Source organism: Amblyomma maculatum, chromosome 10 (assembly GCF_055883805.1).
Source record: "Amblyomma maculatum isolate TAMU_Amacu chromosome 10, ASM5588380v1, whole genome shotgun sequence".
In the NCBI taxonomy this organism is placed as follows: Eukaryota; Metazoa; Arthropoda; class Arachnida; order Ixodida; family Ixodidae; genus Amblyomma; species Amblyomma maculatum.
The window spans coordinates 100,065,111-100,090,011 of record NC_139353.1 but is presented as its reverse complement, the minus strand read 5'-3'; the positions used below and the strand labels follow the sequence as shown (position 1 = coordinate 100,090,011).

Below are 24,901 nucleotides of genomic sequence, written 5' to 3'. Positions count from 1 at the left end.
CGTAATCCAAGATTGTGTATCGGGTCTAGTCATTTTAAATAGGATGTCCTAGCTGTACCATATACTATACAACCGTAATCTAACTTAGAGCGCACCATGGAGCGGTAGATTTGCAGAAGGCATGCTCGGTCGGACCCCCACCGTTTTCGCGACAGCACCTTTAGGACGTTAAGTGATTGGGCTGCTTTCTTTTTCAGATTGTTTATATGGGGAAGAAATGAAAGTTTCTTGTCGAATGTGATACCCAAAAATTTATGTTCATGTTTCACTGGTAGTATGGTTTGGTTGAGGTATAACGTAGGATAATTCTGTAAGCCTCGTCTCAATGAAAACACAACGGCCACTGTCTTTTGAGGAGAGAACTTAAATCCATTGCTGTCTGCCCAGGTAGCTAGTTTATTTAGTGTCAGTTGTAGTTGTCTCTCACAGGTGGATATGTTGGAGGAAGTGCATGCTACTTGCAGGTCGTCTACGTAGACTGAGTACATTATGGACCTTGGAATTATTGCAGATAGAGTTCATTTTCATTATAAAGAGAGATGTGCTTAGAATACACCCCTGCGGCACGCCGTTTTCTTGTGCAAAAGTCGTGGAGAATACTGTGCCTAAACGGACTTGAAATGTACGGTTCGTCAGGAAGTCATTCAGGCAGCTCAGCATCCTGCCCCGGATACCTAGATCTGCTAGGTCGCGGAGGATACCGAACCTCCACGTGGTGTCGTAGGCCTTCTCCAGGTCGAAGAAGACCCTGACACAGTGCTGCCTGTGGCTGAACGCCTCCCGGATTGTGTTCTCGAGGCGGACAAGGTGATCGGTTGTTGGCGATGCCTTTTTGAAGCCGCATTGATGTATATCGAGAAGATGCTGGGATTCAAGAAAAAAGGTTAGTCTGATGTTTACGATGCTTTCAAAAGATTTCGCAATGCAGCTGGTTAGGGCTATTGGTCTGTAACTGCTAGGACATGTGGGGGGTTTGCCTGATTTCAAAAAGGGTACTATTATGGCTTTTTTCCAAGCTTCTGGTATCTTGCCAGTCGTCCATATTTTATTAAAAAAATTCAGCAATGCTTCTACAGCGGCTTGTGAGAGATGGGCGAGCATTTGATAGTGTACATTGTCAAGTCCCGGTGCTGTTTTTTTGCCAGGAGATAAGACTCTGTTTAATTCATGTATTGTTATAAGTGCATTGTAGTCGTCATTTACACCTGTCCGAAGGGGAAGCTTTTGCTTTTCTGCTGTTGTTTTATGCTTTTGAAATGTGCGAGTGTAGTTAGATGAGCTTGACACATTGGCAAAGTGTTCGGCTAAAATGTTCGCTTGTTCTTCTAATGTTGTTTGTGTTCCGGGTGGTGTCAGCATAGGATATGTATAAGAGGTGAAATCTCCTGTAAATTTTCGGACCTGTTCCCACATTTTTTTGGAGGGCAACGAGCTGTTTATCGAGGACACATATTTTTGCCACGAAGTTTTCTCTGCGTTTCTCCGGACATACCACGCTCTGGCTTTGGCTTTCTTGTAGTTAATCAGGTTCTCATGTGTCGGATATCTGCGGAGGATGCCCCATGCTTTGTTTTGTTCTTTTTTGGCTAATTTGCATGCCTCCGTCCACCATACTTTGTGTTTTTTTCTTGCGTGTTGTGACGTTTGTGGAATGGATAATAGTGCTGTTGAAATTATGCACGCGATAAACCTTTCATTTATTTCTTCTACGCTCAAATCTTCAGAATATACTTTTTCTAGCGCAGCGTTCGTTCTAAAAACCGACCAATCGGCGAGGTGGAGTTTCCAGCGCCGTGGCCTCGATGGGATGATGGGTGTGGATGATGATAACTTTAAAACTGCTGGTAAGTGATCGCTTCCCAGAGGGTCATTTAAAACATCCCAATTAAAATCATTAAAAAGTGATGGAGATGTGAAGGCTAAATCAATGCAGCTCATTTTTCCAGAGCTGGGGCAACAATACGTCGGCTTCCCGGTGTTTAAAAGGCATATATTATTTGAAAGTATAAAGTCTTCTAAGATCTGCCCTCTGGTATCAGTATGGTCACTCCCCCAAAGTGGGAGTGCCCATTTAAATCCCCAACAATCAAGAATGGTTCTGTCAACTGCTCAGTCAAGTCTTCTAATTCACGTAGTGTAATTGAGAGTTGTGGTGGTATGTAGAGGGAACATATTGTTATCGTTTTGTGGCTTATGATGGTTACGGCCACTGCTTCAAGGTTTGTTTTGAGTGGTATTTGTCTGGCAGGGACATCAGGTTGTATTATTATGGCGACACCTCCTGACAGCCTACCAGCATGCGTTCGATCTTTTCGGAAAGTTTTGAACTTTTTAAAGATATTTGTGTGCTGAGGCCCAAGGTTTGTTTCTTGAAGACACACAGCTGTGGGTGTCATGGTTGTGAGGATATCTGTAATGTCTGTGTAATTTCTCAATAAACCTCTACAATTCCACTGTACTATGTAAGTCATTATGATATGTTGGGGATTAAGAAAAGTTACTTTACTTCAGGAGGGGTTATACGTGGTTTTCCCTTTTTTTCAAGTGAGTGCCTCCTCCCCTGCAGCCCAGAAGTGCTGGGGGAGAAGTCCATCGCCTCACCCGAGGCGCTGGAGGTCCGTGGTGAAGGCACGGACGACCGATTCTTAGGTCTCCCCCTGGGTAGGGGAAACCTTGCGGGCTCCCGACTCCGTGGTCGGCAAGCCCTCTTTTGAAACTGGCAGAGCAGCCTTTGCTGCTTCTGCCTGGGGCGAGCAGGATGGCCCTGCCTCAGGTTCCGAAGACACCTTGGCAGACGCCTGATTGCGGTGTAGTGCCTCGCCCTTGGACGCTACAACCGCATAGTCTGGCTTTCCAGTAAAGAAAAAGATTAGTTTGTGCAAGTCGTTTTCTGGCCTCTGTAAATGAAATGTTCTCTTTTGATAGTGATGATCTCTTTTTCTTTCTTCCAACTTGGGCATGATCTAGAATAGGCAGGATAATCCCCCTCGCAGTTCACGCAGTGTGGCGATGAGGCATCACAGTTTTCAGACTGGTGTTCTTTCGAAGCACATTTTGCGCATGTTTTGCGACTGCAACAACTTTGTGATCCATGGCCGTATCGTTGGCAGTTAAAACATCTTCGGGGGTTCGGTATATAATGTCGGACTTCAACTTTCAGATATCCTACTTCGATCTTTTCTGGCAGTACGCTTGAGCTGAATGTGAGAATGAGATGTCTAGTAGGTATCTCTTTATCATCTCTTCGGATTGTTATCCTGTGCACATTTACAACATTTTGTTCTGCAAGACCTTCTAGCATTTCTTGCTCGCTTATGTGGAGGAAGTCATTATCGGAGATTACACCACGCACGGTGTTCAAGGATCTATGGGCGGTGATGGTCACATTGACATCCCCAATGCAGTGGAGGTTTGGAAGCTTTGCATACTGTGTTTCGTCGTTTAATTCAAGCAGTAGGTCTCCGTTTGCTATTTTTGCGACTTTGTATTTCGGACCAAGGACAGCTGAGAAACATTTTGACACTAGAAATGGGGACAAAGTTCGGGCCGGCTTTCCTTCAACTTCGGAGTGCACGACGTGATATTTGGGGAAGCTTCTCTTAGGTTTTTGCAGGAATTCTGCAATTTCTTCGGTGCGCCTTTTTTTGTTTAGGCGATCAGTTTTTACAGTAGAAGAAGCCATATAATATGTGTGTTGTTCGGCCAAGGTGCCAGCCGCCCACCATGGAGCCCAACAAGGGGGCAGGACAGGAACTTGCAACCAAGTCCAGTCCATGCCAGCTGTACACCCCAGCTATAACCAAATATGGCGGTACTCAGGGTGGTACGCCACACAAGGTTAACCCTAGCCGCCTGGAAAAAGAAAAACCAAGAAGAGAGGAGAGGACAGGACAGTTGTAGGAAAGGAGATAGGAAAGTGAAAAGATGGAGGGGAGGACAGGAAAAGACGACTGCCGATTTCCCCCGGGTGGGTCAGCCCGGAGGTGCCGTCTACGTGAAGCTGGGGCCAAAGTGGTGTGTTGCCTCCGCCAAGGGGCCTTAAAGGTCCGAACACTCGGCATCGGCTCAACCACCAGGATCCCCTTTTCCCCGGACACATATAGTGGCAAAGTCATTTTCGATTCCTGCCGACTTCGTTATAACCAAGCTAGATTGTATTTCAACATAAGCAAAAACTAACTAAACCAGTGGTGTGCACACACTAGAAACTTATGGCCCAGTGATGTTATTGTTTGATAAATTTTGCCCCACATTTTTATTACTTCAGATATTCAAACCACTGGAGCATTCAGAAAAAATAAATTCGTCATCCAAACTTATGGTGAAACATCACATTACTTCAAAAAGACAGTAGCTTATACTTGTCCTAATACCCAAAACTGAATGTGAACATTTGGAGAAACCCGCACGAGATAATGATAAGCCCACAGCCACATGCTCGCAAGGATCTAGACTGTGTGCGCTACTCTAGTTCTATGGTGACTGCTTTGGACGTTTTTCCCACTTCACTTCTGTTCTTTACTTTAGAACAAGAGGTTCCAAACTTTTTTGCTTCAAGGAACCCCAACAATTTCATGTGTGTCAAGAAACCATCCCCTACCCCCAACCAAATCACAATTAGGCAGAGTTGTTTGTGAATATACCCTTTTTACCTTTTCCACAAATTAGTTCATTTTTGAGAGCACTCCGCATTTCTTTTCGTGCGGTCAGCAAAGTTTTTTATTAAACTCTCTTCCCTTGCTTGTGCTTAGAATACTAACATCAACAAGACAGAAAAATATTCATACGACAAAAAGTTTCACCCAAACTCGTGAGCTTGACCGGCTGAGCATGCATAGAATCACATGACAGCTTGCTCAGCTTTCAGTGGCTATCTTTGTGCGCATGCAAAAAATTTAATGAACAGAAAAATATTAAAGGTTCGTTGAGTGGGCCCTTATTCCAGGATCCCATTGGCTTTTGCTGTCGCTCTTGCCTGGTTCACCAGCCAAAGCTGGCGTTATAGTTTTTAGCTGATATGAGAAAGCATTTCTTGACTCGGTACCGGCATAGACAGAGCGTGTGGACAAAGCATATAAAACAAACTGTCAATCACCAATTAAATAAATAATAATAGGTTCATTAAGACTATATGTATATAGTAAGAAAAATTAACTAAGTGAAACATTTAAACAATTAGTTAATTCATTGAACAAGTTAAGCTGTAAAGAGGAGCTGTGGATGCAGAGTGTCTGCCAGAACTGCTATCAGAGTGTGTCCACACAAATAACCAGGTAATTTGACCAAACTAGGCATCCAGCCTAATTTGAGTAAGGCCGAGTGGTGACCTCCAAATTTGGTGGTCAATCATAAAATTTGGCCCCTTGAGCCCCCAAAATTTGACCTCATCAGATTTTGATCAAAATTGATGCCTAACCTATTTCAAGTATGGCCAATTCAGAGATGACCTCCAAATTGAGATGGGCCATCCCCAAAATTTGACCTCATCGTAATTGACCAAAACTGATGCCTAACCTATTTCAAATATGGCCAATTCAGAGGTGGCCTCCAAAGTGAGACTGGTCACCTCTAAAATTTGACCTCATCACAAACTGACCAAAACCGATGTCTAACCTAATTCGAGTATGGCCAATTCAGAGCTGACCTTCAAATTGAGGCAGACCATCCCCAAAATAAGGCGCTCTACATCTTCAAAATGCGACCTCCTCAGAATTTGACCAATGGAAATGGCAACTAAGCAAATAAATGCAAATTGCCTAAGGAAATAGGCACAGAATTCGCAATGCACATCATCATCATTATCAGCCTGACTATACCCACTGCAGGGCGAAGGCCTCTCCCATATTTCTCCAATTAACCCGGTTCTGTGCTAGCTGCATCCACTTGACCCTTGCGAACTTCTTAACCTCATCCGCCCACCTAATTTGCAACCTAACTTGCCCACCACAATGCACATAATTAGACTTAAGTACACCCCTGCAATCCCCCCTCCCCTCAGCAGGTAATATGGCATTGGAGTAACCACGAGTACTTGTTTCACGCAGCATTCATTCATTTGACATGCTGTCAGAAGAGCACGACAGTGTTACCAAACGCCTGACAGGACCAAAATAAAATGACAAATACCAAGGCAGAGACATGCAATGTGCGAGCATCGAGACGTGAGTGCTAGGGAGTGACCTGCTCCAGCAGCTACTGTGAACAGACAGACAATGCGCATTTCAGGTGCCCTGCACGCCCGAAAGTCAAAAGTTTCGAGCAACTATCGAGCTGCATTTGACAGCAACGAAACGACGCAAGAAAACGAATGAGCACAAAGTGGCACTGCTGCTGTATATCGCTGGATCGGCAATGGTGGCAAAACATTCATTTCCTGACCCCAGCAATCCCGCAGTGGTACAGTGGTAAGACACCCGACTACTGTGCCGGAGTTGCCCGGTTTGATCCCGACCGACGGCGGCTGCATTTTGATGGGGGCAAAACGAAGAGGCATCCGCGTGCTGTGTGATGTCAGTGCACGCTAAGGATCCTCAGGTGGTCAAAATTACTCCCTGCTTTTTGTTTTTTTGAAAATTTGAAGTGGGGGGTCAACTTAAAACGGTAACCAAAGCATGGCATCGCCAATAAGAGCGAGACAAACGATGTATCAAAAACGTTATGGCAAGTTTGTTTGCTCTGTGGCTGTTGCCACAGTCCTGCTGCTGTTCGCATCCAATAACGAGCTCTCTAATGCATCAACTTCCGCGGAACCACGCCGTGTCAGCCCAGCAGGTGCGAGCGACGTCGACGCCATGATGTAAACAAGGAGCGCCGATCACCTGATTCCACAGACCATCTGGAGGAGCGCGCATAGCAGAAAAATAAAACCAAAAGCAAAACTGAAAGAAGGGTTCCTCCATTTCCCACTGGATGACAGCACTTGTCAAAGAGCACTTCAAAAGTGGAAAAATTCTAATCATGAAACCATCGATAGTCCTCTATCGATGGGAATAGGCGCAGACAGGAAACTGTTAACATGTCTTAGCATGATGCCGTCCAATCGCTTAGCTGCAATCAAGCATGTGCATCAGGCAGTTCCGGAACGTTTAAGACACTGCTTGTTACTGTTCTTTTGATTTTTGGATGGCACCACACTGTTCTAACTGCACGCTGGCTTCATGCACTGCATGCTTCGCTGCGATGCTGCTGAGCACTCGAGAAAGAATCGTCAGCGACGACAACGAAGGTTTGAAAACAACCACGACAAATACTGCGGACCAAGCGGCACTGTCGAGGCTACCTGTCGATGCCAGCAGTTCAAGGGCGACCCTCCTTTCCTCTTCAGTACGGTGAAAGAAGGAAATGACGAGCGGACACAGCGGGTGGCCATTTTGCAGCCAACCTTCCACGAATCTGATGTTGCCCGAATGCTGAGCTGGCCAGCTCAAGATCTGACACTGCCAAGAAGCCGGAGAGCGAGGAACCCTGCTGAGCGGGACAGTGTGAAGGAAGGAAAGCGCAACTGGCCTAATGAGGGCCCTTCGGGGAGGAGGAGGAAGAAGAGCATGTGCAGAAAAAGAGGCGCAATGCCACGCATAAGAGATGCAATGTGGCCGAATGGGCATTCTTGGACAGTTTCTTGACACAGCGCCAGGATGACAACGAAGAATGCGAACGGCAACGACAGATGCAACTCTGAGACGATGGCAACGCACCTGGGGCATCGGAGCTTCACCACCCTCGCATCTCAGTTCCACAGTCATTCGTAATAGTTAAACTATATATGTAAATTTTGTGGAAGCCGTTTTTCAGGTGTTCTTGCCTCTCTGTTCCAAGTGGATCCGCATACATGCTGCGGTCGTCACAACTGCGAGAGAGTAGCGGATCCCTCTACGATTCTGGAGCACCTCTTAAACATTCCCAACATCTACAGAAAGAGCAAAGCCATTGATGACACCGGAAAAAATCGTCATTCTCACTTCGGTTTCGCTGGCTAGGCACTCATTAGATGAAATTACTGCGATGCAAATCGTTTGACAGTCGTTTGAGGTTCATTCAATAACTCAAACATTTTTTTCTGGCCCTTGAAGTCTAGTTATTAAGTTTACTATATCTAAGGGCTTTAGAATATGTATTTGGCAGTGTTTGAATACTGAAAACTAACTCCTTGCTGTACAGTAACTTCCAGATATTTGGACAACTCTGAACGCCAACTTTCAGATCAAACAAGAATCGAATAACAAACATTCGATTAAGATTGGAAATTTCAACAATTCCAAAGGAAACATGCAAGCAAAAATTTGATGTCTCAATCCTTTCAAAAACAGCCACACAGCCAAGCTATAGCCATACCTTTGAGGGTAGAGAGCTTCTTGGGCGTCAGCGGTGGCCTAGGTTTTATGGCCCCGCAACCCCGATACCTGTTACAAACGGTGCCAGTGACAGTTCGTGTAACGAGTTCCTCCCGTTTCCAAAAGAGGTCAGCAGCCTGGTAGCAGAAGATAGAGTCTGTAGGAGCAGCAAACAACTTGTCCCACTCGGACTTCTCAAACCAGAAACCATTTCCTGCATAAACCTGAAAAACACACCAGTGCAAACATGTATCATCAAAGGACTATCAACAGCCACTTTTAGCTGCGTGCTTCCAATTTTCAAATGATGTACATTAAAATACATGCATTACTGTATGACATCTACCCACTGCTACTAAATTATAATTTATTCATAACTGTATTTTTTTATGCTGTTTCCCTTCATCAAATAGACAATGGGCGTGCAATGTACAGACGCACAGAAACTAATCAAGAATGGCGGAAAACATGGCCAGGACTGTCGCCAGCACAGCGAAGCGATACCGTATTTACTCGCATAATGCTCACACTTTTTTTCGCGGAGCATTGATGCTAAGTTGGGGGGTGCAACAATTATGCGGAGAAAATTTTCTAGCAAATGTTTTAGAGCGGTAAAAGCAAATTTAAATAGGTGCGAATCGGGATTCTTAGGTCAGCTATTGTAAATACAACCAAAACATTACTTTCAAGCAGAACTTACCCTTGTTACAAAAGTACAGGGTCGCCAAAAGTACTTTATTTACCGCACGAAGCCTCAACATCACTCTCCGTGTTCCATGGCATAATACTCACAGCAGACCATATAATCCTACTCTGGATCAGAGACTTGTTCAGAGTCCGTGCCGACACTGCAATCGCTGCCTCCAGTAACGTACTATGCAGAACTCATTGTCGCCGAAGTGCCTGCTAGCAGCGCGGTTGCTATACAGTGCGGTTGCTGTAGCTCGTACTCGAAAGCTTTCAGCCTAAAAGCAGCCATATAACTTGCGCATCGCCGCATCGCGATGCAGCACCAAGAGCATGGTAGACGGTGGAACAAAGCAAGCAACACGGACGGAACGAAGGAACAATAACAAGCCACAGAGACATTTCGCAAAATGGCGACGACTGCGAGCATCATGGAGGTAAAAAAAAGCGACGAGCATAACCGATGATGATGATCTACCCGAGCACGCTATCGCCGCCTGCTAGCATGTGCACACAACGAGGCCAGCTAGGTTCAGTACCGCTTCAAAGATGGCGCTTGTTACTACTAGCAGACGACTCTCGCAGTGGTAATATTGGTGGTGCGATGATTTGCGAGGAAAAAAAATTCCAATTTTTGATGCCCAATGTTGGGGGTGCGAGCATTGCGTGAGTGCGAGCATTATGCGAGTAAATATGGTAGTCATGAGGTGCGAGATAATGATCTCTGCATGATTACAGTGGCTGCCGACAGCTGGTGCACATAGTTTTGATTGCTTTTCCGACTGTGCCCAATCGCCGCATAAACTGCGCCTGCTGCGCAGGCATTTCTCTCCATGTTGCTCGCGGATATGGGATCACACCCCCCGGGCCACACACTGAAGCTTTCACCACAGGAAACCGAAATTGTGTGCTAAGCTTCCACAGCTCACACGTCTTAAACGAGCTTCTCACGAATGCTACAGATGTAAGAACATAAATGTTCTGGCGAGTGCCACGTCCTTCAATGGTAATTCCACTTCCATAGGAAGTCGCACATTGTACCATAATCAAGGAAGGAAAAAAAAGAAGCAGTGAGGTGAAAGCGAGCCAGAGCAAAGGGTATGGTTTGGTAACCAAAAAAAGCTGTGACCATGATAATATGTCCCATACTTTCCGCGATGGGAGCAAGCTGCACCAGCTTAAACTGAGACTTCCAAGTTCCTGCCGTAAGAAAACTGCACCGTGTTGCCACGGCATGTAAAGCAGTCAAAGTGAGCTGTGCACCAGCTATCGTCAGCCGCCGTAAATGTACCGAGAGCATTATCTCATACCCGATTAATATCGCTTTGTGGCGCTGGTGACAGTCCAGGCCAAGCTTTTTCATCGTTCGCGTCAAGTCTGTGGGTGAGTGCACAGTGGAACTGTGATTATGAAACTTCCAGGACTAATGTGATGTTGTATGGTAGGAAACCTCGCAGGACTGATGCATTATCTTTACAAATGCACCTACTACTCTGGTCGCCGAAACTGAATGTAATTCTTGCCCGAGAACGTAGCATCGAAACTGCAGCAAAATCCCAGGAGGTTGAAAAAATGCCAGAGCTGCCCTTTAACGCGCGCAAATTGCGTGCTTTCCTTTAAGGCTTCAAAAAAGGTGTGTGCAAATTATGCTCATTTCAAAGCACGTCCTAAAATCTTTATGAGGGCGAAAGCATGCGATATATACCATGCATTGCTGTGCGAATCCCTCTCCCCCATTTCTTCACTGCCTCTGCTGTTTTTATGTTCTAATTTTCAACAGGATGACATGACAGTGTAAGCGCAGCTCAAGTCATGCAGAGATACAAGGCAAAGCTAGCAGTCAATGACAAATAAAGTCTAAAGGCTATCAAAGCAAGCCCTCTCTTGAGGCCTATGTGACAACCTGAACTCTGTTCTTTATTGTTTCACATCGACATACGAATGAAACAATGTATATTTTGATGGTAGTTCTAATTTTACAGTCGAACCCGGATATATCGAACTCGAAGGGGATCACGAAATAGTTCGATATATCGATAATTCGATACGCAGAAATTGGCTTGTGACGGCACTTACGATGCGAAAAAACGATACCGCATTTGTCGTGTAATCAACCCACTCGCATAGTATACCCACCTTTATCTTTCGCACCCGAGAATTCGAAAAAAAAAAAAAAAAAGCGTTAAGGCAAGCTCGCTCACATGCGCATCTCAGTGACGATGCGGCAGCGACAGAGTGAAAATTTTCAAACTTGGAACTGCGTCCCTCTCGCCGCTCGAGCCACCGCGGCAGCTCAAAACAAGGTTTCTGTGACGCCGCGGCAGAAATCAGAAATCACGAGCGTTTTCACTTGCATGTTGATGGCACGCATCACTGCGTCACTCCATTTCGGTCCTCTCATCCACAGCTCATTTCTCGGCAGCGTGCCAAGATGCTGCGCAGCGATAACGTCAGGGCGCGTTTATCTTTTGATAGCTCCTGCGGTGACGGGGAGCGAACTTGGCAGAGTGCCCGTGATGGCTTGATTGCACAAGCCTGGTTAGATTTATCACGCCACGCTTGGAGCGGGCATCATGGTCACAGCAGCTGACCGTGTGCTTTCGTTGATTCATACATGCAAGGATAAACGACTACCGCCAAAAAAAAAAAAAAAGCCCTGCCACTTCTGAACGGCTGCAGCCGCCATATCTTACGCTACGCCGCGCGTACAGCACACCAATAAAAATGAATGAATCTTGCAGAAAAACAAAAGAGAGAGAGAGAGAGCCACATCAGCCGCCACGTGCAGGGGGTTCGCAACACACGCTAAAGCATCCGACGTCTGTCTGAAAACGGGCTGAGCTGGCTTGGCACATGCGTAGCGGAAAGAGATAGCTCGGCAAAAGAATGGGCACACCCATGCACATGGCTTGCAAACGTTATGTGCTGGCGCGCGGGAAACGATAACTGCAGATGCGCGTGCCTTTGGGGAATGGGCGCGGCGCTGCCCAGAGCAGCCGTCGCCGAACTGTCCCCTCATTCCTTCCGCACGTGGCTTGAAAACGTCACGTGGCAAGCGGCCAAGGGTGATGCGATCGTCTTTGGGGAAGGCCCACTTTCCAGTGCGTGGTGCGGAGTTCGATATATCGAACGACCGCTGAAATTGAGTTCGATATATGATGCGGCTTTCCTATACTTTTGCATGGGATTTTCAAGGGGATATTCCGCGAGTTCGATATAACCAAAATTCGATATATCCGGGTTCGATATAGCCGGGTTCCACTGTATTTGCACTGGTTGCACGGTAAAAGAAGCCATGCTGACTGAAAGCATACGGCAGCTTTCGCGTGACCTGCTTGGCTCCTGGAGATGAATAAATCAACAGCACCCTATTTTAACTAAGTTATTATTGTGTTTATTGTGTGCCAGTACCAGAATTCGACCTCTTAAGATCATCGGCAGCTTCTCCAAAAGCACCGTCAACAGTAGCTTTGATGTGATCCCCAATGGCATGTGACACAGGGTGCGAAACACAAGGTGCGAACAGTGTGAGCTCTGACGCTCCAATCTGTTCTTGCAAAATACAGTCGAACCCGGATATATCGAATTTTGGTTATATCAAACTCGCGAATATCCCCTTGAAAATCCCATGTTATCGTTTCCCGCGCGCCAGCACGTGACGTTTGCAAGCCATCTGCGTGGATGAACCAGAGAGAACCGGTGGGAACGAGAGGGGAAAAACGTGATAGAGCGAAGCGCAAGAGTGTGCCCATTTTTTTGCCGAGCTATCTCTCTCCTTCCTCTCACCCGGCCTTTGTTCGCAGTAGCACCCGCTATGCATGCGCCAAGCCAGCTCAGCCCGTTTTCAGAAGAACGCCAGACACTTTCTTCAGCATGTGTTGCACACCCTCTGCACACGGCGACTGACGTGGCTATGATGCCTGCGGACGTTAAAAAGCAGCAGATCTCTCTTTCGTAAGATATGGCAGCTGCTCCATACCTTGCGAAACCTATACTGGATAAATATCCAGTACAAATTTTATATTTTTCGACAATTATGGTTTAAATCTATTTGTGAATGCAGCATGAATTCTGAAACAATCAAGGCAAATAATGTTTGATATTTCTTAATTTGTTCTTTTTCACTGATGAGGTAGGCATTCAATATTGGAAAGCATTTTTTTTCCCATATTAGTATTCAAAATTTCAATATTCGCACAGTAGTCAAAAGAATTTTATTGCGCAATTTTAGAAGGCGCTCGACAACTTCTCACATCAAACTTGGAGTCACCAGTAAATACATAACGATCAGGTAAAGGATCAATAAAAGTAATCCGAGTTATACTATGCAAATACTGACATTGCGCGTCCAAGTGCTTTCATTTGCAATAACATAGCTCAAGCTACGTAGGACAATCGGCATACAGTCAAACCCGGATATATCGAACCCGGATACAGTTGACTCCCGCCACAACGAAATTCACGGAGCGCGCTAATAATTTCGTTGTCGCGGAATTTCGTTTTCAAGAAATCCGAAAAAAAAAAAAAAAAGGGACAAAAAATGACTCTGGAAGCCACACCATTTTATTTCCAGAAACCTGTTAGCTTTTTCTGCTTTGGTTTCACCGCCAGCAGCGGCGTCACACGAGTTTCGCACTTTGCTACCAGAGCCATGGCAACATCATCATCGTGAGTGCCAAGAAATTGCCGGATCACGTCAAAGGCATCCATTACCTGACACTTGATAGCTGAGGCAGTTTTATCCTGGAAGGAGTCGTCATCATCGGATGGTTCTTATACTTCACGGACACTTTTTATAATGTCCTCATCGTTTAGTTCCTCGTGAACAGCCACCTCCGCATCAAAGCCAAGTAAGTCTTCCAGCTGTATGTCAGCAGAGATGCTCCCGGTCTCTTGAAGCAAACTCCATGTCGCATCAATCTCTGGGGTCGATGACGACGATATGCCGTCTTCTGGGGATGCGATGATGCTGGGCGCCACGCCAAGAAAAAAACAGCCGTGCTTGAAGCAGTTGCTGATAAGTGTGCTCGGTGTGACAATCCATGAAGCAGCCATCATTTGCAGTGGCATGAAGAGGTCCACTTTCGTTTCTCTTCCCGTCTGAGTGTCAAAGAGAAGCCGCTGGATAAGCCGCTCACGCTAGGCACACTTAACACTCCGTAAAATTCCCTGATAGAGCGGTTGAACTACAGAAGTGCAGTTGGGCGGGAAGTAGCGCACCTGCATACTTGTCAGCTTCACGTCATCAATGCGATGGGCCGAACAATTGTCTGCGAGGAAGCAAACCTTTCGGTTTTGTCCGCTCATATCACCGTCAAGTGCACTCACCCAGTCTGCAAAGACAGTACGAGTCATCCATGCACAAGCGTTCGCAACATACTTTACAGGAAGGCTTCGATTTCCCTTAAAGCATCGCGGTTTTGCACTCTTCCCCATTACTAATGGAGGGCGCTTATCCGACCCGTCCAAGTTAGTGCATAGCAACACAGTAATTCATTTTTTACTATGTTTTCCTCCATGGCAACGTTGCCCTTTAAAGTCGAGAGTCTTCGCTGGGAGCATCTCGTAGAAGAAGGCAGTCTCTTTGGCATTATATATATCGGATGAAGCGTACAGACTCATGACGTCAGGAAAGTTATATGCTGAGGCACCTTCCTTGTCCGCTGAAGCAGATTCGCTGCACAAAACCTTCCCGATGAGATTGTGCCTAGCTTTAGAACGATTTAGCCATCTGTACTGGCCTTAAAATCGTCTAGGCCTAGTAAGCAGGCATAGTTTAAGGCCTTCTGCTGCACCATATGCCCACTGAGCGGGATATTTTTTACTCGCATGTCTACAAACTACGTGTAGACAGCCTTGTCCAGCTCGTCATACGCCGGCTGCATCACTTTTTATGCTTGGCCGATGTTTCCAACACAAGTACCTTGCTTCCGTTGTCCTTTCTTTTCAAAATCGCGGACAGCGAACTCGGGGCGATGCCGAAGTCCGCTGCAATGAGTGCCTTCTTCCGTCCACTGTCCGCTTGGGTGATGATGGCTGCCGTATCTTCAAGCAAAAGAAACTTTCGTTTTTTTAGTTGGCAGCGATTTTCACACTGTAGCGACTGGCAGAAACGGCGAGGTCGTGGTTGATAATCCTCGTGAATGACACATGAGAAAATGACGATGCGATGCCGGCAACACGGTGTGAAAGCAGGGGAGGGAGAGCTGGCAACAGTGGATTTCGTTGGATTTGTCTTCAGCCGTCTTCAACCGACTGCGCCGAAGACGAGCTAAGCCGTACAGCCCCAAAATTTTTTAAATGGATGGCTCACAGAATGGTGATCGCTTACAAAAAATTTGTTGAAGTGAACGCGTTCTCAAAATAATTCGCTTTGGAGAGAATTTTTAAACATTACTTCCTATGGGGGCTTCACGGGGAATGGAAAATACTTCGTTGTGGCGAAAATTTCGTTGAAGTGGCGTTCTTTGTGCCGGGAGTCAACTGTAATTCGAATTTTGGTTATACTGTTCGATTCTCCTGCATTCGACCGTAGTGTGACATAACCTCCTTCATTTTATGTGTGCCGTTCCCCGTCACCACGGTGGAGATCTCCCCCACTCTTGCAGCAAAACTAGCCAGCGCGGCCGATGAAGGCGAGGTCGCTGGACAATGTGCGCTGCTACCTAGTATTCCCCCGTCTGTGAACATATTGAAGAAATTAGTTAATGTGCTTGTTGACGGTTTGTTTACAATGACGTTGAAAGAAACTGGCACTACTGTTTAGGTCATGAGTTTAGATTTTAATAACCTTTTGAAGAACAAAGTTATGTTTATTTCAGACAAAAATACTAATTTTTATGAAGTGAGTGGAGTTACTTTATCCAGTTGGGGTGTGCGTTTCTTTGGGGGGCACAGTATTTACTGCAGAGTTTGCAGTACTGCCCCGATCCACACACGACGCAATCTTGGAAATTGACTTCCTGCTTATGTATGGCACTACAAATGATTGTCGGGCGAGAGCGATAAGCGTAAGTGGTTCTCTGTCTCGTGAACTTTAGGAAGAGTCATCAAATTATGAAAACACTTTGTGAGTGTGTATGTGATTAAGTCATCGTACCACCACATTCTACAGTGTACGTCCAGGTGTCCTTAGAGTGCGTAAAAAAAAATGTCTTAGTGCCGTATGTTTGGTCAGCGTGAAAGAAGGCTGTACCTGGCTGTGAACTATAAATTGCTCACCGGAACCGGCTGTTTTTTCGGCGGGCTCGAAACTAGCCTCATGTAGCGCAGCTATCACAAATATGTGACTCCATTACTGCCTTCCCTGACAACCTCGCAACTCACTCGCCTGCTGACAAGAAACTTCTTCCGATGATCAGTGGATCTTTGAACATGTCACAACACCAGATCTTGAAGAACTTCTTGTCGCAGCACACCTCCATTTTCGACTTGGTGCAGTCTGACGGCTCGCAGCGTTTTGTACAGTCTCACGCAGGCCATAGAATTGACACAGGATCTGCCCATTCGATCCGCCAAAAGCTGTACCGCGTGTCGCCATCAGAGCGCAAGGGAACAAGTCTAAGACATGTTGAGTAGGGCCTAATACAGGAGTCCTGCAGTCCTTGAGCAGCTCTCGTGATACTGGTGAAAACAAAAAGAACATGGAGGCTCTGCATGGGCTATCGTCGCCTGAACTCCACCAGTAAAAAGGATGTGCATCCTCTCCTACGCATGGACGATGCCATAGATTGCCTTTTCTTAGTTTCCTAGAATTTACCAACAAGCTTGCTCACTCACCTACAAGTGAGTTTGTGTCCTGTAGAGTATTGAGTGAAAACTCCTTTTACAATTGCTGACTGCCTGCTAAAAATGGTGCCGCGTGATCAATGACACTTAGCGGGATGTTGTGTTAACTGAAAACACCATGAAATGGCATTCTGCACGAATCACACCGAGGTCGCTATTACTGCGAACAAAATTTGTCAGGCTTGGCTGGCCGTCCACGGTTCACACGTACTCTTGGTACTTTTTCGAAGCAATGTGGAGCTTACGTCGGACTTGCCACCATGTGAAATGTTAATATCACAGGCACACGAGGTGCAAAATCCGAACTTCTTTCCTTTCTTAGACAGCAAGAAGCATGGAAATTCTGACGTGTACGACTTCAAAAATACTTGGAAGTACTGTCGCGGCTTTGAGCCCGCCATTGCACTGCGAAGCCGCTACTGCTAAAACACCAGAGTCGCACTGCGTTGGATGCGGCCGCAGATCAAACAAAAACAGAGGCCAAAACCAAAGGCATCCAAACACGTAAACAAAGGCCGCACGGAGGCCTGACCAGCCTGATTACAGATACTATAGCCACTAGCCTGGCAGAGGCAGTATCGAGTTTTGCATATGGATTTGTGTCCCCCCCCCCCCCCTCCCCCCCCCCCCGTGTAGACGACAGAAGCCACTACGTTTGCAGCTGCTGATGATATCACAAATATGTGTTGCTCCCTTGTGGCTGTGAAAGGTACCATAACAGTGTTAATATATGTTCACACTTTGCTTTTCGAAAATAAAACATTTTCTGTAGAATTTCACGCAAGATTCGTAAAATCGTAAGACTAGTCAAAATTCGTACATTTTATGGAAAATTCAATTGGCAGGTATGTATCTGTACCATGTGATTACCTCATTATGTGATTACCAGGCAATGTCATACGTTGGCACACATTTATGAGTGCAATCATTTTCACTCGCACCCACATTTGTGAGTGTGAGTGAATGTGAGTAAATGGACGTGTGTGAGTGGACATGAGTGTGAGCGAGTCCATTGTGAGTGAATGTATGTGAGTGTAAATGAGCCACCTCTCACGGTGCTGATGTATGCCATCATGTCACACCACCAGGGCACTTCCCTTGCTTGCAGTTTCTTTCGGTCGCCCATTGTCGAGGCAATTCACTGCATTTTGCTACTTTTTGACTGCACTCTCACCATACTTGTGCTTAGCAGCCTACAGCAAGTGATGAATAAAATAGACAAACTGATGTGGGTGCAATACCTTTCCATTCGGCCCAACAGAGCCAACATGTGGCGAATCATCGTCTGTTCCTTCAGTGCTGGCATCGTCCATGGCCTCAGGTTGGTCAGTGTTTTCCTCCGCATCAGATAGGTCAGCGGTTTCCTCTGGTTCAAGCTGAGCTATGAAAGAGAACAGTTGGACTATTAGCACGATACATATTCCATTCAGGTATTGTGCCTGCATTTACGTGCGTAACCTGAACACTAATGTATGATTTTACACAAGCCACAATGTCCACAAATGGGGACACAATAATATATGCTGAAATCTGAAATATCTTCTGCAGCAGCATATAAGGCCAGAAATGAGGTCTGTGCAAGTACAACTTCATTTTATTCAGGGCCAATTCGAATACATTATTGGGTAACTAAAAGCTGAATTGCCCTAGCACAAAACTGAATATGAATGGGCTGCTTTTATTATCATGTGGCAATCGAACTTTTGTACAAAGGGAGTTATAAGCAGTAGCAGCCTTACAAATCAGAGAACTGTACTTGTCACGAGAGGCAACACGGACCTCGATTACGGCTAGGCGGTAATGGCAGCGCGCGTGGATAGTGCATTAACTCTAAGACCCCAACGTTATGCAGATACGATAGTCATCTTTTCCTACCAATGATAACGAATAAATTAGCACAACACCCCAGTAGACGAGAAGCCCTATATGGAGGTGCACAGAAGCCAAAATTCTGAGCCTGTGCTAGGCCCAAGCCGTGGCCCTATGTTGTCGACAGGAGGTGCGGCATGGTCTGACACTGAAAGAACCTGAGCCCGACTTGCTATAATGGCAATTGAAGTGTTGACACAGGAAGGAATGATCTCAGGATGATGATTTTATATAAGACATTTAAATGTGGAGCTTTCATGCTAAATACAACGAATTTGTGGAATACATAAAGGCGCAGCGCATATGCAAAATTATTCATACTAAGTTATTTTGGAGAAACAACATGCTTGGCGCACCTGCATTATGAATATGCTAGCGCTGAAATTTTCTTGCTGCTTGAAAGAGTGGTTGGGTTGCCTAAGGCTACGGACACACTAGCGGAAGAATGCGCGCGGCATGCCTCCAGCGAAAGGGTGCCCACAGAAGCGGCGTCTTGCCTCATATCGGACTGCACAAGTAGAGGCCAAGTCGACCAGCAGACCACATCTCAGTTTGTCTTTGTCCCTCGTTATCTAATGTGATGATAGCATTTTCTTCGCAGCACAGCGATCGGACAAATGCATTCGTGAGTGCTCAGACCCTGTACGAAAACAACTCGCATTGCGAGATTGAATGCTTTGCCGATGATCTCCATTCTCATTAGTTGATTTTCGCATAAAATGGGAATAATCGACCAGTTTTGAGAAACTGTTAAATAATGTTCTTTCAACTGGGGCTCAGTTTTTAGCATGGAGGCACACAAGGAGAATGCTGGCTTTATCGTGGCTGGGACGGAACGCTTGATCGCAGTTTCACCGTCACCGCCACCGCTGGAAGTTAACTTCGGCGAGGTGGCGACACTGACGCTCACATCACTGAGCCGGACATTTCTCATTGGCTTCTCCGATTCGTGCCACGCGGCAAGCTGCCGAAAATGGCTCTTTGACCCATTCAGTCCGCGGCAGGTTTTGCTGCAAGCTTCTTGCAGCCGGTGGCATGCCATTAGCGTTTTCCCCACCAGTGTCCATATCTTAATACTTTCTTAAAGGTCCACGGAAACGGCCCCCAAGAAGACACTGATAAACGCGTTCAATGTGTAGAACGAATTATTTTGAGCATTAAACCAAAGTATAACTCCTTAGAACAAAGCCAGTGATTTATTATTAATTTTTAAAAACAGCGTTTTTTGAAATTCGCGGGCACAGAGGATGTCGTTTGGCGGTGTCGCATGGAACTATTTCCCAGGACCGTGACGTCACGGGCATGTTGACTGGCAAGCAAGCCAGAAGCTGCCATTCGCTGCGGCCACTGCAGCCATGACGTCACGGACACACTTCCGGTAGCTGCGAAAGTCGTCTGCTCGTGCGCTGCTCGAACTCTGTGCGGGCTGTTACAGGTTACAGCTCGCCGCCCTTATCGGTTAGGTGGCCATTGCCCATTAAGTGCAAGCGAAGCGACGCAGGGATCGGCAGAACGAAGCTTCATTTACAAATATCTTATTTATATAACGTGGTTTCAGGAGTGTCGGAGTGTCGTCCGACGAGGCGTCAACAGCACGGTCAAGCACCGCACGATGGCAGCACTTCCTTGACCGCCGTGAACGCCGCCGCTGTGGCCCCTCCTCCCGCATACCGTTCGCGACCGACACGGCGGATCGTTAGCACCGATGTCCGAAATAAAGCGTGCTAAAATTTGTTGGCGTCTGGAATATTGAGCCGAATATCAAGTATGAAGCCCTCGTGAGGATCGCTGACCAGCAGCAAATTGCTGGTAAGAACGATAGCCGTGATACAAGCTAGTTTCTGCTCAAGCCAGCTGCCGCTGGTGCATTTCGGCTGATCCGATCTGCTCGTACTAGCTCTGCAATTAATGCGTCGGCAGAGTTAATCCTATAATTATTTTACTATGGCAGGATAGGAATCACTATAAGGCAGTTTCATAAGCAGACGATTTACGACAGTGTTGATCATGTTCCAAAGCGTCGACCGCCGCGGCTTCGAAGCGAAACAATAGGCCTAGCGACGACTAGGGACGGTCACGCACGGCGCCGGCGTTCGCCGCGCTCGCACGTTCCACCCCCGCGGTAATTGTGTAACGTACCTCAGCCTGCTCGCGGCATCCCGTGCTGCAGGCGTTGCAAACTCGTGTACTTTCATAGCTAAGACCGCGCATTTTTTGGCGTTCTGCTCAGCAACAAGCCGTTCAAACGATACTGTAGGCACGACAAGGCTTCAGTACCCAGTCGCTGCGCTGTCGGCCGTAATCGAAGACCTCGGGCGGCACCATATTCTATACATCGATCTTCAAACGTGATACAGTGGGCAAATGAATAACTTTGTGAAGCTGACCCGCTCGTACGTTTCGCGCACTCGGGCGCCGACGAGTAGCTTCCGTCAACAGACGCCGTCATAACCTCAGTTAACGACGCAAACCGAGGTCGTCAAGCTCGGTTTGCGGTAACCGCGGTTAGTGGTGCAACCATGGTTTGGTCCGCCGTGTAACATAGGATAACCACGGGTTCGCGGTTACACTAACCGTCGCTGCGCGAACTGGCGAACTCCTCGGGCGTGTGCAAGCGAGGACGGGTTGGAGCGAGTACGCCAGCGAGCGAGCGCGCGGCAACCGGAAGTTCGTCGAAGTGACATTTGTCTGGGCGGAGCTTCGAACTTGCTTGTATTCTTTGTTTTTTTATGGCTCCCTTCGGCGTACGAGTTGAGGGGGAAAATTGGAAGGGTCATTTTTAATCGCCGATATCTCTGGTGTTGCAGAAGCTAGATCGAAAATTTTTGCGGGAGAATGATGGGTGGTTCAATAACTATCAGTGTTATGGCGTTGTTTACCCTTCTTGGTGACCCCTTTCTGGGGACCTTTAAGAAGAGTGAATTCTTTTTTCTTCTCCAAAACTAAGCTAGTTCCACAAACCACCATAAAGACCCATGAGAGGAGACAGTGCAGTGCAAATCTTGAAACACGATGCCTAGACCTCACATCTGTGTTACTGAAGCAAAGGATGTGAAAGTCAATATAGTTCAATAGCCCATAAGCGGCCTTTCTGTTCAATGACTGACATCTAAGAGAGCTCCATTTTAAGAGAACGGGGAACACAGATGCTCGCACGCGGAGGGGACGCAGAAAAACGCTTATTACTGTGCATTCGAGAAGCCTAGAACACCAAAGCGCATTCGCGCTTTCACAGATATTGCCCATACTCAGGACTGGGGAGTGCAGCCCGGTATACCCAAGACAAATACTGTATTTTTCACGACTGTAACGCCAACAGTGAGGGGCTGGGGTGCTCAATATTTAAGTGCCTCATTATCTTACAGCACCTCTGGGGAGTGCCCGCTTTTATCTGCTAGTTTTACAAGCATGAGGACTTCCGGAGCCGAATGTAGACCAATTTCATCACGTAATGAGTTCTCATAAGATTGACGAGTAAAGAAAAAAATAAACGATTCGGACCTCAAAAGCAGCGTGGAGTCAAAGGCATAGGTGTACTGGGCAAAAACTGCATGACTGTTTAATCTCGGCATGCCGCACACAAAAATCTGAATATCCGAAAATGTTCGTCCTACTGTATAACAACTAGCATCCCAGGGAAATATATGCAAGTGGAATAAAACCTCCTTCAGACGAAGCAGTTCCAAAGAATACAAGACAGTGCGCTCCACAGTACGACAAAGAGACAGTGAAATGGCACAAAGAAAATGAGCAGCGACCTGTAAGAAGAACCCTACTGAAGCCTTTCCATACCATGCACACTAAAGGGTCTGTCACACTAGCACGACACGACGCCAACGCAGACCCGACGACGACACCGACAGTCGGCCAACTCGTCGGCCGACTATGTCTGCGACCGACCAAGCTGTCACACTAGGCCGACGACGACACCAACACGACCGAAAACCAAATGTCTTAACCAGTCTGCCGCCTGTTGGTGACCGAGACTTCCTGAGATCGGCCGACTCTACACCATGTCGACGGCGAATACCTTTCAGCCCTAATATACATAAAAAAGTAGAATCAACGCCTAATCCCTGACCAAAACGCAAGCGTGAGCCACCAAAGTATACTCAGGGCCGCCGAATGCGCGTGGAATATCAACGGCAGCGTTTTCTTTCGGGGCGAGTGAATTTGGGGCGCATATATTTGCGGCGCGCGTTGGGACCGTGAGCAATCTTTCAGCGTTTCCGAACAGCACAGAATAGTGCAAAATGAACACAGTGCGTAACAAAGAAATTATGAAAAGAAGCGATTATTTTCCTGAAGCCAGCCTAGAGCTGCCGATCCTCCTGCACACTTCAATCGTTGTGTTCACGTCATAACGCCTAGTCGCTGCGTCGCTACTTCACAAGCCTATTTCAACGCTACGTAACACATCACGCAAATAATGTTTTGTTCCATAACTCAATGTGTTTCAAGAATTGCGTGCACAAAAAGCGCAGAACTTGCGTTGAAACTTTACAACAGAACCAACAGCAGTCGTGGTCCCGCGGATGGCCCTGAGAAATCAGTCTTACGAAATCCGCCGAAAGTTTTACCTCTTACTGCGCAACACGGCATGATTCAAACAATCTACAGTTTACTCTCAGCAAGCTGGACAGTCAGTTAAGCGGTAAACGCTCCTACTGCCTTCATGACTTTCATACTACAAGGCAGCATATTGGCTAAAATCATATCTCAACCTCTGAAAGCAACAATTAGGCTTAACTTTTGTGGTGCAGTAGTTAGCGCTGCTGGCTATCAAACAGGAGGTCGTAAGTTCGACCCCAAAGGTAAAGTATTTTTTTCTTTTTTCAGCTTTTAATATACAGTCTCTTATTCGCCGTGGACAGCTTTTATTTTTCGAACGCTGACGTTCTGATCCCGCAACCAGAGCCATAAAATAGTGGGCACTATTCAGTCTCGGCCCATAATCCCGACTGTTAAGGCACATGTTTTGGTATGGTCGAATATATGAAATAGAATTAAAATTTGCAGTCCTTAACTTAATAGTTCCGAGAATAAACCAAGAAAAATAAGATAGGGAGTAGCTACTGAAAGGACAATTTCGCATGGTAGAAAAAAATAAAAGGATTAAGAAAAGGAACATATAATGACACGAGAAGAGAGTGAGAATGAGAGGGCCTAGTCGGTGGGGAGGTTTCCCACGTTGTCTGGCTAGTGTGACATAGGAGTTGGGCGACCGTCGGCCGACAGGCGTCTTACGAACGACGCGGCACTGACACCGACTGTCGGCCGACTGTTTTTGTCGGCGCAGTGTGACATAGACGCAGACATCAGGAAGATGCGCTGTTGGCAGACCGAATCGGCGCCATGTCGAGCTAGTGTGACAGGCCCTTAAGTGTCGGTCCCTCTTGACCCATAGATATTGCAAAATACTTCAAACCTACCAATCAACTTCTAACCTACTATGCGATCAGTTATGTAGTCTAACAAGTGAGATATCAAGTTTTGGGTACCATCAGCAACTTGCTCAGAAGTGGTGAACTCGAGAGCACAACTTTTCTTGGTGAGTATATGCGTTAGGAGTAGCGACGACAGGCCGCCAGTCGCTAGAAACGGCGACAGCAAGATTGTTTGCAACCACCTTTTCCTCCAGCGCTCAAGCACTTTGATCAGTGCACCCTCTGCGTAATCGACGAAGACTGCCTTCCAAGTCTGCCGCCATGGACCACACAGAGAGGAGCTAGCTGTCATCTGGCTTTGCGTGATGGCCTCATGCACTGGATCTTATGAAGAGCAGATGTGAGCAAGACATATCGATGACCACCTGACTACGGGGGCTTTACGTGCTGGCGTACCGAAGTTTGTGTGACCTCCGACCAAACTCACTCGACGGCACTCCTGTCATGGTTGGAACAAGTATCGACTTCGCTAAGGATGCATCCAGCAATATTTAGAGCAGCTGACAGAAAAACAAAAAATAAGAAGAAACTGCCCTTTACAGCGCAAATTCAAACTTTGTAGCCGTTAAACAGGATAAAGCCTTTCTTTCGGCACAAAACAAATGAAGAGATGTGAATACTGTCAAACCACAATATAACAAATCTCGCGGGACCCCAAAATATAGTTCGCGATTTTGAAATATCGTAATAAAAAACCTGTGGTTATAAGCCAGTGGTCAAACCTAGGTATTAAAACGACATACCTTGGCATTAGGCACGTGTGCAGACAAGCAAAATCTC

General features: G+C 46.5%; 1 protein-coding gene across 2 annotated transcripts in view; it reads right to left on the bottom strand.

Annotated features, from left to right (window-relative positions):
* The window catches only part of LOC146177114 (uncharacterized), a 67,545-nt gene that overhangs the window by 18,238 nt on the left and 24,406 nt on the right, over window positions 1-24,901 (bottom strand). For both annotated transcript variants that reach the window (XM_084583101.1, XM_084583102.1), the window contains exons 6-7: window positions 18,047-18,186; window positions 8,332-8,554 (exon numbers count right to left, since the gene is read on the bottom strand). In XM_084583101.1, the coding sequence (XP_084439227.1) occupies window positions 8,332-8,554; window positions 18,047-18,186 (363 nt within the window). The remainder of the gene's footprint in view (window positions 1-8,331; window positions 8,555-18,046; window positions 18,187-24,901) is intronic.